The 16274-nt window shown below is 40.4% G+C and overlaps 1 protein-coding gene across 3 annotated transcripts in view; it reads left to right on the forward strand.

Annotated features, from left to right (window-relative positions):
- Window positions 1-952: 952 nt before the first annotated feature.
- Window positions 953-16274, forward strand: part of PPP2R2D (protein phosphatase 2 regulatory subunit Bdelta) — a 31404-nt gene continuing 16082 nt past the window's right edge. The window contains exons 1-2 of one of the 3 annotated variants that reach the window (XM_075026649.1): window positions 953-1096; window positions 1523-1621. In XM_075026649.1, coding sequence (XP_074882750.1) covers window positions 1090-1096; window positions 1523-1621 — 106 coding nt within the window. In that variant the 5' untranslated portion in view covers window positions 953-1089. Of the gene's footprint in view, window positions 1097-1519; window positions 1622-11031; window positions 11051-16274 lie in introns of those variants that run through there. The other 2 variants (XM_075026652.1, XM_075026650.1) reach the window with 2 other exon arrangements.

Raw genomic sequence — 16274 nt, forward strand, 5'->3', positions numbered from 1 at the left:
CAAAATTAATTTTGATTTCTTTCTGCTCTTCGGGATTTAGGGGCAAAAATAACATCTTCACAGCTTTCATTCAGTATCTACGCTGGTTTAGGAAAAAACCAATCAGCATAAGAGGCCAAAACTAAACAGAGCATCAGTAATGCTTACAAGACAGGAGCCTGCATCCTCACAGCACTCCAGACGGAGATGCCGGGAAGGGATACTACCTGAACACCGGGGCTTAAATGCTCTCAGGCACCAGGTGTGCCCAATTACACTCCATTTGGGAGACACCAGCTGCGTTTCCTGACACCGTCACAGCTCCATCACACACCTGGGCTTCAAAACCCCTGGCAGGGGACAGACCCCACAGGCTGCCTGTCTCAACAGGACTGTCCCTCGCACGATTCTGGTTCCCCAAACAAGCCCTGACCCTCCATGAGCCCCGGGGGGGGGGGCAGGCCGGCTCCCCTCGCCTCTCCTCAGCCTGGGCCAGGCCGTACGTGGTGATCCTTAAACCGGCCCCGGGTCTGGTACTCGCTGACAGAGCAAACAAACACGCTCATCTTTGTAGGAATCGTCACAATTAAACATCGGGGGGGGGCGGTGTACAGAAAAAGAGTGACAATAAAGCAGAAGGTATGTCAACAAGGTGATCTCCACAGCTGCCCCCAGCCGAGGCCGCCATGGCGGTCCCGGCCCGCCGCGCCCCTCAACGTAAAGGTGCGTTTGTAACGGTGAGTTTGGACCCCCCCGCTCCCTGCCTGCCTGCCTCTCGGGAAGCGCCTCAGCGGCGAGGACATCCTCCTCCTCCTCCTCCTCCTCCGTCTCCTCTGCGAGCGCCGAGCCCGCCGGGAGAGCCTGCCCCGACCCGGGGACCGCCGCGGCCCGGCCCAGCCCGCCGCCGCCGCCGCCCGCGCTCGCCCCCTCCCTGGTGGGGAGCCGGGGCGATGACGTCACCGGATCAGGCCGACCGGCAATGGGCGCCATTTTGAAACCCCGAAACCTCCCGCGGCGGCAGCTCCTGTGCGGCGGCGGCTGCTGCGACCCGCTCCCGCCCGGCGCCTCCCCCCGCGGCCGCCCGCCCCCGCCCCACCGGCACCGTGCGACATGGCAGGTGAGGCCGCGCCGGGCCGCCTGCGCTACGGCTCCGGCTCCGGCTCTGGCTCCGGCTCCGGCTCCGCCTCGCCCGCCGGCCGGAGGGCGCCGCGGGAGCCGGCGCGGCAGGCCGGGCCGCAGCGCGCCGCACGGATGCAGGGCGGCGGGAGGCAGCGCCCTGCCGGCGGGGCGAGGAGGAGGAAGGGGGGGACGACGGGGACGGAGCGTGGGGAGCGGGGCTGCCCCGCGGGGCGCCGGGCCGAGCCGCGGCGTGGGGCCGAGGCGGTGTGGCCTGGGCCGGGCCGGGCAGGGCGGCGGCGGCGGAGCGGGCCCCGCTGGGGAAGGGGCTGGGCCGGGGCCGGGCTCGGGGGCCGAGGGGGTCGGCGTGGGGCTCCGCGGGGCAGCCGCTCCCCTCACCCACCGCCCTCTCTCTTCCCCTCTCCAGGGGTGGCTGGAGGTGGAGGCGGCGGCGGCGGCGGCAGCAACGACTTCCAGTGGTGCTTCTCCCAGGTGAAGGGGGCTATCGACGAGGACGTGGCGGAAGGTAAGGGGAGGGGAGGGCCGGGCCGCGGCGGCCCGCCGTCGAGCAGCCTGTGCTGTGCCACAGGCTCCCGCAGGCGCCGGTGCCTCCCGACCGCGGGCTGCCGCTCCGCCGGAGCCAGCGGCACCACCACCCTTTTCTCCTCTCCTCGCAACATCTGTGTCACCCCGCGCTGGAGGAGCCGAGGCTGGGAACGGCCGAGCTGCAGCATCTCCCCGGTCCGTGCCCGAGGCTGGAAGGACGGGGTGTGTGTTGCAATGACTAAGCTAAGCGCCTGTGCTTCCAGTGCGATATGCGCCTTTTTTTTTTTTTTTTTTTTTTGCGGGAGAGCATAATAGAGAAGACACGGTGTCTTCCTCCTGTTCTTTAATTCTAATCGCTAGGGAGAAAAGGTAATGACAGTGGTAAAACACGGAGGGGGGGGGAACACAAATGGAGTCTGTCAGGCTTGTCAGGTTTCACTCTGACGCAAAGACAGCAACAGAGGGAGCGTGCAGGTCTGTCATTTGTGTTTGATTTAAAAAGTAGAGTTTAAAGGCTTCCCGCAGCTGTGAAGAGATTTTATTCCTACTTGTTAGCATTTGGAAGCTATACGTAGGGATATTTAAGTAGGGAAAATGGGCATACCTTCACTTTTCTCTGAAACAGTTTCTAAGCACGGCATGTTTAGGAATAAGTAGAAAATAAGCAATGTTTTAATTGGAGAAAGTGTTTTTCTGTAGTATGTAGAAACAATGTGAAGTTTTGCTCAACTTTGAGAAATTTTTTGTGTTAAAACTGTTCAGGCTGGCAATACTATTTAGAAAAGAGGGGGTGAAGTATGTGTGTGAAACATAATTCTGTGCTGTTTATTTGGTTTTTACTGCATTAACTGAAATAGCTGTATTTACTGTATTAAGTGAAACAACTTGCAGTGCCAGTGTGTGGTTGTCTTGGGTTTCGGATTTTTTTCTTGCTGGATGCAGTAAATATTTTTTCTTACTGTCTGCTACAGGGAAATTATGCTGACAGTGTTTTCATTTTCATGCCACTTGTTTGGCATTCCATTTAAAATAATAGCTCTGGGAGGAATAGACTTGAAAACTACTTGAGAAACTAGTCCTCAGACTCAGTTGTTTTCTTTCTTTTTTTTTTTGTTTTCCCTAAATATATTTTGTAACTTGTACTATTGTTCTGAAGTTCCCAGAATTCTTTTGAAAATGTATTTAAGTAGCTTTCATGAGTTTCCCAAATGGTCCTTTTTTTCTTAGGATCTATCATGTAGGTGACTAAAAGTTAGTTCTCCATGTTGCAAAAAATACACTTCTATGAGCGCCTTCCCAGTCAATTACTGGAAGGCTTCTTGTTTTTGAAACATCAGTATGTCCTAAACCCAGTTAATTAAGTGCATAACAGAACTGTTGGAAGAGGAACTTATATTACTTGATAAGACACATCACCAAGGAAGAGCTCTTTGGTTAGAGAGGGGCAAGCTCTCTGTTTTGAGTAATTAGGAGTGGTAAGGGGAAATAGTGATGAAAATGCTCAACACTTTTTATCCTGGATTTTCCCAGATATACCTTATTAATGTGACTTTTCTTGAAGTGAGGACTTCAGATTGTGCGTGATGCTACTACATATGAGGAATTTAATTTTCTTCATAGGGCAATTAATATAAGTAATCATTCAGCACCTGGTTTTGCAGAATTGGTACTAGAGTTTCATTTTCCTACTGGAATACAAGAACGACTTACAGTTTTTGTGACTCATTGTCTTTATTTTGGTTTATGGGCTCCCCTGTCCCCCCCCACGTTAGTTCTTGCCTTGAAATTTGAATTAAATAAAGGAAATATGCAATTTATTTGCTAATAATTGCCTGGATTTGATTCAGCAGTATGCAATAAGAGCGCAATTACATTGCTAGATTTTTGGCCCCAGTTATGGAAATACTTACTTTTTACCTTTTTTAAAACATCTTTTACAAAACTGCACATCTAAACCTATTTGATGAGTGACTGTTGCCTTGAAATAGCCTTACTGCAAATATTACATAAAACCACTGTGAATATCATGTAAATTTTTGTGATAGTGAAAACTTGCTACTTCTGTAATTTTTTTTTCTCTTTTCTGTTTTGTGAAAAATAAGCTCTATAGAGGAAATCTGAAAAAGACAACATAAAGCAGCCTTAAGACATATTAAATGCAGACTTTTTTGCTAAATGTTCTTACAGGCAGTTCATTCAGTAGTTGAAATTTTGAAGCCTGATAGTTAGGCAACTTAACCAAAGTCACTTCTTTTTTAACTGCAATTCTAGAATACATTTTATATTCAGTAGTTGTTTTTCACGTGTCTTGCTTTAATAAAAATATTAACATGGCTATGACAAATTGCTATAGTTTGATTTGCAACTGCCATCTTCATTCCCAGGATTTTTTCTAACTAGGTCATTAAAGAGGAGACAATGTGATTTTCTATATTGTCTTTTCTGTGTATTCACTTTCTTCGGTGAGTAATCTTTGAAATCTGTACAATGCTCTGTTTAAATAAGTAGAAGAGCAGTGTTTATATTTCCAATCTGGCCATTTCAAAGAGATTGGGAAAATATACCTGTTATTGGAATCCATAGTTTTCTAAATCAGAAAAGTTTAATTGGATTCAAGGAGGAGATTTGGAGGATAAAACAGATATTGAATGAAAGAATTGATACTGAGGATGGAAACAAGCTTAATTTAAAAAAGAAAGTAATTTAAAATTGTGTTGTAATTTTGTTGTTAGTGTAAAACCATGTGACTACAAAAGCCATACTGATTGCCTGTGAAACTTGTTATTCTTGGATTACCTATTTTGGTAGAAAGTACTGTTCTAAATACAGGTTTGGGGTTTTTTTTTTATAATGCTACCTGAGACCTAATCGGTTTTGTGATTTCGGCGTTTAATTTGTTCTGCATGTTCAAAAACGTTCTTTTTGGGTTTTTTTTTGGCAAGCAAAATATAAAACAGTTTATTAAATAGTGTACAGATATGCCCAAATTCCCTTAGGCCAGATGTTCTGCATATAATCCATGACCACTTCTGGATGTAATTAACAGAATATACTATTTTTATATGGAGCAAGTGGGCACTATAAATCTTCCTAACTGACTTGTACTACTGACAAGTTGGAAATACTGGGAAGAATGTCTCATCCTTGTCACAATGTGAACCTGTATGCTGTGGAGATTATGGGTTTACCATTATTGACACTGGGATTTCTTTGGGTTTTTGGATTGCGATGAACTGTTCCCTTCTGTAAATGCTGTTTTAATTTGGCACTGGTTAGATCTATCTCTCTGTTCCAGCTATAAGCAGCTTTAAGGGTATGGTTACTGCACTAAATGAAACAGGTACTGATTTCCTCTGGGAGCTTCATCAGCTTAAGTCTTAACCTTTTTTAAGTGTTAGATTTGAAACCTTTTTTTGAAGCAGCTGAGTGTAAAGCGTAGTCTTGCACATAAATGCTGGACATGGTGCCCTTTCGTAATAGCAAGAGCTCTTGGAAGCTTCCATTAGTTAACTTGAGGATGAACCTTTGTAAGGTGTTTTCACATGAGCAAAACTTTTGTTCTTCAAAAAAAGTTGTCACTGATTTTCATAATACTTGTCTTGGATTTTCTACTTGTTAAGAAATTTTGTATCTCCGTTTAAAGATCAAAGAAAAGTACTGGGTTTTTTAAATACTGCAAATAGTAATTGGTATTGACAGCACTGATATGCTGAAAGATGCATTGTTACCATCAATTCAACAAATTCTTTACATCTCCTTTTTAAAGCTGTTACAGTGCGGAGTAAGTGCACGTCGGAAGTTTGTCAGAATGCAGAACACAAGTAGAGAAGATGACCATGATCTAATAAAAATATATTGGACTATAATCCTGTAATTGTTCTCAAGTCTGGATACGAGTGGTTTAAAAACACTGTTAAGGTTACATCGTCTTTACAAAACAGTGGTTTAAAAATGTTCTCATGTGTTGTTCAGGAATTTAACTGGCCTATTCTCACTGTTTTTAAAGCAAATTCTGGCATGATTTCAGACTTAAAGAGGTACAGCTATTTGACATCTGGTTAAAATTGCATGGAAGAAATGACAGAATTGGTAGCTATCCTTAAGATTACTTTTTTTTCCTGTAAGAACTGGAAAATATAGTAATAATGACTCCATTATTAAGCTGTATGTATTGTTTCCTTTCATTGTAAATAATTGGTTATCCCTGAAGATGTCACTACTGGAATGGGGCAGAAGGTGGGCTTTTAAGTTGTGTTTTGGTTTGTTTTTTTTCTTGAAAAGCAGTGTTTTGCCATAAACAGGACTTTAGATGCCTGTTCTTTTGCCCTCCATCAAACATTATGCACTTATCCCTGGTTTATGGTGATAAGTAGTAGTGTGTTCTGCATCGATCCTTTGACAGTTCACCACATCTCTGCTCCCCAAAGGACTGTTGTCCTGTTGACTGTCCTGAAGAGCCACCATTTCTTGCAGGGACCAAAGATTTTGAAAGTTTCCTTGATCTTTCCTGCTTTGTGTGTGTTGTATATGGTATTCTGCATGATACATGTGATCACATAATACTGACTTTGGGAAATGTTTTGGTGTTTTTTAAATGTGAGCAGAAATAGTATTTTTGCAAACAGCTTTGAGCTGAACGCTTTACATATTGGTTTCCTGTTGGAGAAAGTAGTCTTAATGCTTCAAGTAGACCACTTTAATCTTGAGTCTTGGTGCGACCCATGGACCAAGAATTTGTCTTCACCCTTTATTCCACACCACACTATTACCTAAAAATGTTGTTCTCAGCCAGCAGTATTTAATGGAATTCTGAATTCCAGTTCTGTCAGCAAAAAAACCAGTGTGTTATGCCACTGGAAAGTAAATTGCACGTACTGTACGTTAACATATATGTAGCTCTGGAGACTATTAAGACAAGGTGATGTGTGTGAGAAATGCAATGTTGGTGAACTTTTGGAAGTTTCTCTGTCATAATGGTTAGAGTATGACTCCTCGTAGTGGGGAAGCCCCGATTTACAAGTGAATAGCTATGCTTTTTTTAAAAAAAAAAAAGTTCCAGGTGATCTTCAGGCTTCATAAAAGTGGTCATGTCAAGTGATGTCTTCTCGGTTTTCTGTGGAGAAGAGAATCTGTCCTCCCAGCTAACATAGTTACAGTGAATTTAAATCTGTAATCTTTACCATGGTATCAAATTTGATTTTTTTTTTTCTGGCATGTGCACATGATGGGTTAATGGAACTGCAGGGGCAGGAGGAGGAGTATGAATGTAAGTACAAAAATGTTTAGCATTCTGAGAATTGTGAAAATGATATCTTTTTTTGTAAAGGAAACTAGGAAATTTACAGCCTAGGTAGAGACCTTAAAGGCATTAAGAAGTGGTTCATAAATGCCTTATTTTGCTGTTGAAGTTCACCCATAGCTTTTGTATCTAGCATCTTATTCTTGACTCAGATACATAAAAGAAAGTTAGGACAATCTTGCCAGAAAACTACAGAGGTGGAGGTTTATGGTCATTAAGGGGGGGGGGATCTCAATACTAGCAAAAGATGGCAAGTGGAATATTAAAGAACAGTTAACAAAATCCTTTAAAAGACTAAGCAACCACTAGGCTACAAGAGAAGACAAATTGCTAGGTGTAGCTGGATGATGTTTTGATTAAAATGTGAAACTGCAAGAATGCATAGCTTATGAATGAATGATAAGCAGTTTGGGTAACCAAAAGTATCAGTTGCAGAGTTGTAAGGTAGGAGTGCATAATAAAACATTTTGAGTAGTGGGAATACAGAAATTAGTGTAAGTCTTTACATCTGTATTGTTAATCTGTGAATAGTGAGAGCCACTGCCATTTGTCTCTCTGCAGAGTGGTAGGCTGTGGTGACAGCAGGGTGTATTACCTATTGACCCAGGAAATCTTTGATACGGTTCCCACGTGCACTCTCGTTACTGTGCCATTTGTTGAGTATTTTAAACATCTGGGGGAAATGCTTAATCAAAAATGACAAATAACACTATTTTTTTTTTAAAAAAAGGACAGGAAGATGTGAAAGGTGCAACTGGAAGAAAAATTTTATTTACCCATCGTATTAAGACTTTTACTAACTCCTAATAAAAGTACAGTGACAAACATGACAATTGGCTATTTAGAAAAAAACTAACAGAATAACATTAATTAATTAAATATACTCCCAGTAAGAGAAAGCTTATTGGAGTTACTATTACAGAGGTTAAAAAATAATACTGAGGCAATAGATTTGCACACAGAATACTGGATTGTGTCATGAATATTATAAATAGCCTCCATAATTTCTCACTGCTGGTAAGAAAAGGCACGGCAAGCTTTGGCAAGCATGAAAGTAACGTTTATTTCTGTCTTACTGAACTTAAGCTTTACTACTCTCTTTTCTTGCTGCTGCTTTACCCTTTCTTTTTATTAACACATCCAGACAACTACATGCACTTTAAACTCCATGAAGACAGGGGGGGTTCAAATATAATTCAAAGGATTCCAGCATCAAATTACAATCTTGTTCCATTGAAAAGAAAATGCAAATTTAAATAAATAAGAGAATTGCACAAATTGTTTTTTATGAGATGCAAACTCTTAGGTGACTGTTAAATCAGCTGAACAAGTGTTTGGTTTGGGGGAGTTTGCTGGGCAGCCTGGCCTTTGGAACAGGTCTTGGGAACAGTTTGACACCTTATGTTGCTTCTTTTCTACCAGTTTGTTACAGCACTCTGAACAGAATGGCCTGTGCGCTCTCTCCTCAGAGAAGCCAAGTGGCTTAGGTCCAGATGGGGTCTGGGACACACAGGAGCTGGCAGTCTTTCCCAGAGAAATGCTCTTGCTTGTAGTTTGCCACAGCCTGTCAGTGGCAGCGCTGACTTCAACCAGCTTCTGCTGCTTCTCGAGCTGTGCTGTGCTGGCCAAGCCGCTGTGCTTCTGTTGAAGCAGCTCAGGTGCCCTCTTCATGCCCTTGGTTGACCTTAAACCTGTTCAGTGTTTTAAATTAGTTCAAAAAGCAGAGTTATTTTGGACTGAGTTAAACTCTACCGAGTACTTAAGGGCAGTTCAAGTGATTTTGTAAGTTGTTTGAGTATTAGGGCATTAAAAATTGTTAGGCCTGATGGATACTTTACGTTGGCAGAGTGCTTAGCAGAGTAAGCTGGAAGAAATTTGTTCTGAGCAAAACTATACCACCTTTGGTTTATTCTCTTGAATTTTTGTACATCTCACTTCTGTGTTAACTCTCCAAATAAACCCTGAAAGCGGAAATCTAAAATCTGAGTATATAAAGTGACATATTCTGAAAAATAGGTGATTTTGAGTAACTTCTATGTATATGTATGTTGTCAAGTGATTATTGATGACTTTAAAGTTCAGCTTACCTTTCAGTACAATTCAGAGATAGAAATCTGATTTCTATCAACTGTTAAGAAACAATATTTTAGGAGCAGTAACAGGAATACCAATCTTAGTCCATCCTCATTGCAGAATAATACCACTCTTTCATCAAGTGTTCTGGCAGCCATAGTATGGGGAATCCTCATTCACCCAGAAGCAAATCAGTGAAAGGTATGGAAATGAGGGAGAGGGGAGAGGTCGAAGTCTGGAAACCAGTGCTGAAGTCAGAAAACTGCAGTAACCGAAATTCTGACAGTGCTTGCCTGCCCCAACACGTAGAGGAGAAGGGTAGGGTCTGGTTTGAAGCAGAGTGCCTGCCTGCTGTGCTAACTGTTGTGATCCAAATTGAAGAACTGTCAAACTTTACACCAACTGCTTCCCCTCTCCCCACCCCACAAGCCTTTTAATGTAAACAGGTACCACTGGTGATGTTTGGGGAGTGTTGTCTTGCAATTATTGTAAATCAAGTAGCAAGCATTTCAAAGGCCCTGTGTGTCTGTAAGTTGTTAAGCTCAAATATGATTTTGTTTTTCAAAACATTTTTTCTATTATTTACTGTTTAGCAGGTGTTAGCCTCTAAATTTCTTCATTCTCTTTGATAACCTGTCCCTCTAATGGGTCTCTGTATCTTTTTTCTATCCCTAATCTTACTTGCTCCTTTTATATTTGTTTTATTTGACTCTATTTGAATCTTAATTTAGTTGCTCTGAAATGATGGTTCCTTGCCATTCTCTGTATGGGCCCCGACTGACCATGTTTTTCACCAGTTGTACCTCAGAATGGTATGTTGTCACTGTCTGCTGCAAAAGAGAGTTCTGTTTGTTCTGATGTCATGTCTTAACAGTTCAGCACAATGTCACAGGGAGATCCCAACTTCTGATTTCCAAGCTGATTTAAAAGTACATAACCTGCACTTACCCCCTTCTATGGTCTCTGCTTCATTCCCGTGAGCTGTAGGAGACCATACAATGTCTCCCACAGCTTTCTCCAGCTGTAGAATAAAATGCTCTGTAGAATAACAGTGTGTGTTGGAGGGAAAGGTGTGTCACCTTTGATCTTGTTTACAGGCACAGAAATGTTCTTTCTATGTTTAGTTTCCACTGGCAATCTTCCTTACGGTTTATGCCAGGCATCTGGCTTTGGTCCAGATCCAGTCATTTCCTCTCAAAACATGAGCCTCTTCAGAGAGTTTCATAGTCCCTAAAGCAGTTCATTCTTTGGATCTCTAGGACAGATCATGGAAAAAGGTGCTGTGTATTAAAAATATTTTTCAAGGGGAGGGACAGGAGACAGGTTTGCTAACATGCATTTTTTGGTCAGTCTGTGTACTGAATGTGAAGCAGTGTGATGCCCATTATGTATTTGGAAAATTTTAAGTTAAAACCCCCTATGTCTTGGTTTAACCCCAGCCAGCAACTAAGCACCAGGCAGCTGCTCACTCACTTCCCCCCACCCAGTGGGATGGGGGAGAGAATTGGAAGGAAAAAGGTAAAACTTGTGGATTGAGATGAGAACAGTTTAATAGAACAGAAAGCAAGAAACGAATAATGATAATAATAACAATAATAAAATGACAATAATGCTAATAAAAAGATTGGAATATACAAGTGATGCACAATGCAATTGCTCACTGCTTGCTGACCGATGGCCAATTAGTTGCCGAGCAGCAATCCCCCCAGACCAACTCCCCCCAGTTTATATACTGGCCATGACATCAGATGGTATGGGATACCCCTTTGGCCAGTTTGGGTTAGCTGTCCTGGCTGTGTCCCCTCCCAACTTCTTGTGCCCCTCCAGCCTTCTTGCTGGCTAGGCATCAGAAGCTGAAAAAAATCCTTGACTTTAGACTAAACATTACTTAGCAACAACTGAAAACATCAGTGTGTTATCAACGTTCTTCTCATACTGAACCCAAGACATAAGACTATACCAGCTACTAGAAAGAAAATTAACCCTATCCCAGCTGAAACTAGGACACCCTAGAAGTTGGAGCAGCCCCCTTTTTAGGTATGTTCAAAACCAGTTTGACTTCCTTGTTCATTAAATATCTGAGGAGTGGGCTTTTGACAAAAGTCTCTGAAAAGTTTAGAAGAATAAGAGAGAAGTTGATGCTGCTTGTGTCTAGTTAGTGTTAGTCCTAAGCATGGACTACAGCTGCAAAGTCATTAATCTACTGTGTGAGCTATGAAGTAATTATGTTTTTTCAGGTTTTGGATTTTAACTGAAGTAGCAATGTGTGCGGCCGACTTAGAGAGGAAAAGTTCATAGTAGCTAATTTTAGGCATCTAGTTTAGATGTTCTGGATCTCTTTGCATTCTCCATTACCTAAACAAAGATCCCAGATGTTGATGTCAGTGACAGTTAGAAATACCTAATATGAATCCTTTGTGGGATTAAATTAGTTTGCAGGTATAAGCTTGCTGTCATCTCAGAATCCTAACAAATAGTGGTCTCTGTCATCCTGTCCCCCTTTGCCCCTCAATAACTAGCCTGGGAGGCTTTGGAGTTTATAGAACTTTCTCAGAATTATGAGAGGGGTTTTGTGATATAGGGAGGTTAATATTCAGCAGTGATGCTAAAAGGCTTAGAGCACTTACACTGAATTTTGAAACATCTATCAAGGCTTACAGGACAGTATCCTGAGTCAATGAGAATGGTTGCCATTACATTATTATAAAGATAGATATTTGTAGCCTTCTAGTGTGTTGGGAGGGTGTTTACTACGCATGGAAGTGCTTAGTGCTTTTAATTTTGGGGATTCTACAGAATCATAATTTAGTTGCCAGCAATCCTTTTAATCTTTTTAATATAAATACTAGCTTTGAAAACAGCTAGGAGTTTCCTATTCTGTATGTAGACTGTACCTAAGTTAGAAGTCCTTTTCAAAAGTGAGGCTAAACATTATTTTTTTGCATCTGGAAAGAAATATTGCCAGACTAAAGTCTTACTATAAAGCCATAGGTCTTGCTGCTCTCCATAGTTCACAGGAGGAAAAGTTACATGGCTACTTCCAGAACAGAGAATCCTAGCCACACTGCAACAAAAATGCAGGGAAGGTTGGACAAACCTCTCTGTTTCTGGAAAATCATAATCACAAAGGTGTCATATATGAGAAGAGTGCGTTAGGATGCTGTACATGAGCAAATATTATGATAGTTTGTCTTTCCTCACCCTTTTGTACATTTCATTGTGAGTTATTTTGCTAGTATGGAGAAAAGGCTGAAATATTCTGCTGGTAAGAAGACTGGTGCTTGTACATATAAGAAAAAGATATGACATATAATAAAAAAGCTTTAGAAATTCCAAAGCTAATGGGATGATTAAGAACCTGCGAAGGCTTGCTTTGTTTTTTGTCTAAAACTTTTAAGCTGACTTGGAAATAAAGAGCAAATATAGGTGAGTGAAGTATGTTGAGCAGAACACTGAGTGATTGGTTTGGAATTAATTTTGTGGTTTACCTCTAGTCTTGTAATTTATTTTACTTTTTTAATTTATTTAATATATTTGCTTTGAGATAGTATAATGCTGAGGATATGGGATAGAATTATTTTGGGGATTGATATTGCTTCATTTAAACAAGGCTATAGGAAAAACTTTTTAACATACTTTTATATATAAAAAAAGTGTAGTGCTGTTAAAAAAAAAATCGATTCATCATATTCCAAATTTTTTAACTTAGAAAATATTTGAAGAAAATTTCTATATTTTTGTCCTGATGTGCCCCCTTCACATCCCTTTTTCCATATAGCATGTTGGCAATAGATATTGGCATGTTGGCGACATACTGTTTCAGTGCTGATTTAAAATTTCAAGCTGCTTTTTCCAGTTGGTAGTCAATTAGGAAAAAGAGGCATTCTCTGCTGGCATGATCATTTTACCTATGCATGTTGTTTGCCCTCTTCTCCCTATACGTTTTGTTTAAAAGCATAGAATTTGGGTAGGGTCTGTGTTTTAGCACGTTTCTACAGCTCTTAATGTAAAGGAACCCAAGATTATATTTGGCTGATAGCACTGCTAGTAAATAATAGCTGTGTCAGACAAATGATGTTGACTTCACATGCATGTTAAAGCAAAAATGATGCAGTCTATCTTGAGCAAATAATTCAGTAAATACTTTGATAGTGTACATGGGAGAAATTAATAATATATTTTTCTCTTTTTGAAACTAAATGGAAAAGTTGGGTTTGTGACTTTGAAATAATTGCATATGTTAAGGAGTCATTTCTGCTAGCATGTTTACTGGTGTCTCAAAGGGTAAAAATGAACTGTGTTAGAATGGTTTTCAGATTTTTGTGGTAGTGGAATATTAGTTTTGCTACTGATAAATCTTTGTAACTTGAGGGCTACTTAATGTTTGAGTAAACTACTGAAAATGTCATAAAGTTATTCTATCAAGTCACTTCGCTGATTGCTTACCTTATCTGTTCATTTCTTTTTTCCTTAGTTTACTACTTTCCCATGGTGTCTCTTGAAATGCCTGGATTTTTTCCTTTGTATAATTGAGTGATAATGGGATGTAGGAATTTTTTTTTTTAATTCTAGCACTATCATCAGTCTTGGAGTAGAATTTCATTAAGTTTATGTCTCCAGCTAGTTCACTAGCTTTCTCATTTTAGTAGAAAATTCTTTGCTTATGTCATGATAGTTGGTATTTTTAACTATAAAACCTCATAACCAGCCAGCCATTTGTAAGGGCTTATAATTATACATTCACACAATTTAAGCATGTATTGAGCACAAAGCGAACATCTAATTGTGAAAATAATTAGTGTGGATCAGTATTAAAGCCCAACAGCAATATTAGACACATACACAGAGATTTATTTTTTTGACATTAAATCTCAATTCTCGTACATATTGTTTTCCCCATGATTGTCAGGCAGGAAGAATGAGTTGGCTTTAAAACATTTTCATGATTACCCTATACATATGTTATACAGATTATTATGAAAGGGACTTGTTTAAGTTTGTTTTCTTAAGAAAGAAAAATATTCCAGATTAACAAAAAGCTTTACATGGACCAGCTCATACACTTTCTGTGTACGTAATAATTCTTTGCTTGTCTGAGGACTGAAGCAGGGTATGGCATATTACATCAGAGAAATGTGACAAACTTTGGAAAAGTCAAATAGTGTATCAGCATTACAGGTTGACAAATTTTTTCTGACCTGTCACAGAAAGTATATTTAAGAAAAGGTTTCAATTACATACAAGGCACCCTGTACATTCTTTTGACTTGCCTGGGGTAAAAAGCCTGAACAGGATTCACCGGGAAATCAGTGAGCTAGAAACCGGTCTCTTTATAGCATCTAAACTGTTTGTCCATCATCTGCTGAGTCCTGTTTATTTATAGTGTAGGAAGGACAGGTATTAATATTGATAGCCTGGGTTTAGTGTGTCAATAATCTGAGTTTTCCTTAACCTTGCAAAGAGAGGAACAGAGGTCCCAGTCACATGCAGGTTGACATTATTTAATGTGTCATTGTTTAAACTTGGGCATTTTGCTTCTTGTTTTAACACTGAGGTTTGGTGAAATGTTATTGCTGTGTTCAGCGTGTAGGTATAGTTTTGACAAAGTGGATCTTTATAGTAAGTGGAAATACATAGCTTTTCTATTTATATTTTTTGCTTGAACGCACACTGTACCACTCTATAGTCTTAAGGTTTTTGTTTACATATATGTATGTATACAAATACATATGAAAATATATATATTTAAGGATGTGTGTGTATATGTGTATGTATATATATCTAAAGATTTTATCAGTTGTGCTACTAGAAGCTCATAATTCTAAAGCAATTTCTAAAGTAAGAGATCATTTAGTACTAGCGAAACCTTTATACCATACGCTATTTTCCATAGGTAACTACTTATTGCTGTAAATTCATTTCAGCAGTTTGGAGAGGGGAAGGATTGTTTGGGGTTTTTTGTGTTTTCAATACTTCGTGCATAGTCTGTTAGGGAGGCAAATGGCCATGTACCAGAAATTGGCTACAAAATGTGGAATTAGTGTAAAGAGAATAGGGGGATTAATTTTTGTTCTGACAGTGAAAAGCCAGAAGAGTTTGCTTCTTAATTGCTTGGAAGAGAGCCAACAATGAAGGGTCAGGCTTGCAAAGAGCTCTGTGGTTGATGGCTTGAGAACTTGTGAGGTGGTGGTTGCTCTAGTGGTGCGGCACGATGGCAGGTAAGGATCACTGTGAACGGAGAGGGAGACTAGTTAGAAACATGGTTAATTTTTGAAAGTAGGTCAACTGAGGAAAAACTGGTGTTTTCAGTATGCAGTACGTGCAGCAAGGGTGTGGGTTTTGTTCTAATGTTTTGGGTCTGTTGAGGATTTGGGATTAGCCATCATCCTGTTCTTTACCAAAATGGAATCTTTTCATAACCTTTTAAAGAAAGGTGAATATAAAAATAGATGTGTCTAGAAGCAGGTTAGTAATACGATTTCAAAGGCTGGGATAAATCTGTAGAAAGTTGTGGGGTTTTTGTTGTGTTTTTTTTTTTTTAATCAAAGAAGGTAAATCACAATCTTTATACACTGGCAGAAAAACTGTTTCAAGGGCATCTGTTAATAAAAGATGAAATACGAATTATATATCGGGAAAACTGATTAGACTTCCTAATCACCTTCCTCCTAAGAGTAGGGGACTATTGAAAGGAATTTAAAAGATAGCACATCAAAATCAATACAGGAAAGTAGTTTTCATCTAGTCTCCAATTGCAAACGCTGAAACTAATTGCTATCGTATACTTCAAATCTTACAATTTTCATACCTGCATAATATAATGAAATATTTGCATGGCTAGCAAGCAACAGTATGGATAAATGTTTACTTACAAATTTATGCTGAGTGGTTTGTTGGTTTTGTTACCATATGCCTAAACCCTGGGACAGATATTTGTAGCCCTTTATTTCTCTGCCCCTTGGTTAGAGATTGTTTAATGGCAATTATTTCTTTTATTGCCACCTCCAAAGGTTAATTGTGGCATGCAGTGGTGAATAAATACTGGTTGTTTTCAGGGTTCAGTCCCAAGGGCACTTATGTCAGTTTCAACTGGAGATCCTGCAGTCTTTTCCTTTGCTCTCCTGTTCCTTCAGCTGCAATCATCCTTGCCTCTTGTCTGTTGTATACATGCTGATGCTTCTGCACAGAGTTGGTTCAGGAAGCTCAACTGGACGAAGTTTCTTTCTTTTGTTTGTTTTGTTGGGGTTTTGGGGTTTTTTTT

The sequence above is a fragment of the Buteo buteo genome, chromosome 4, assembly GCF_964188355.1.
Source record: "Buteo buteo chromosome 4, bButBut1.hap1.1, whole genome shotgun sequence".
NCBI classification, from domain to species: Eukaryota; Metazoa; Chordata; class Aves; order Accipitriformes; family Accipitridae; genus Buteo; species Buteo buteo.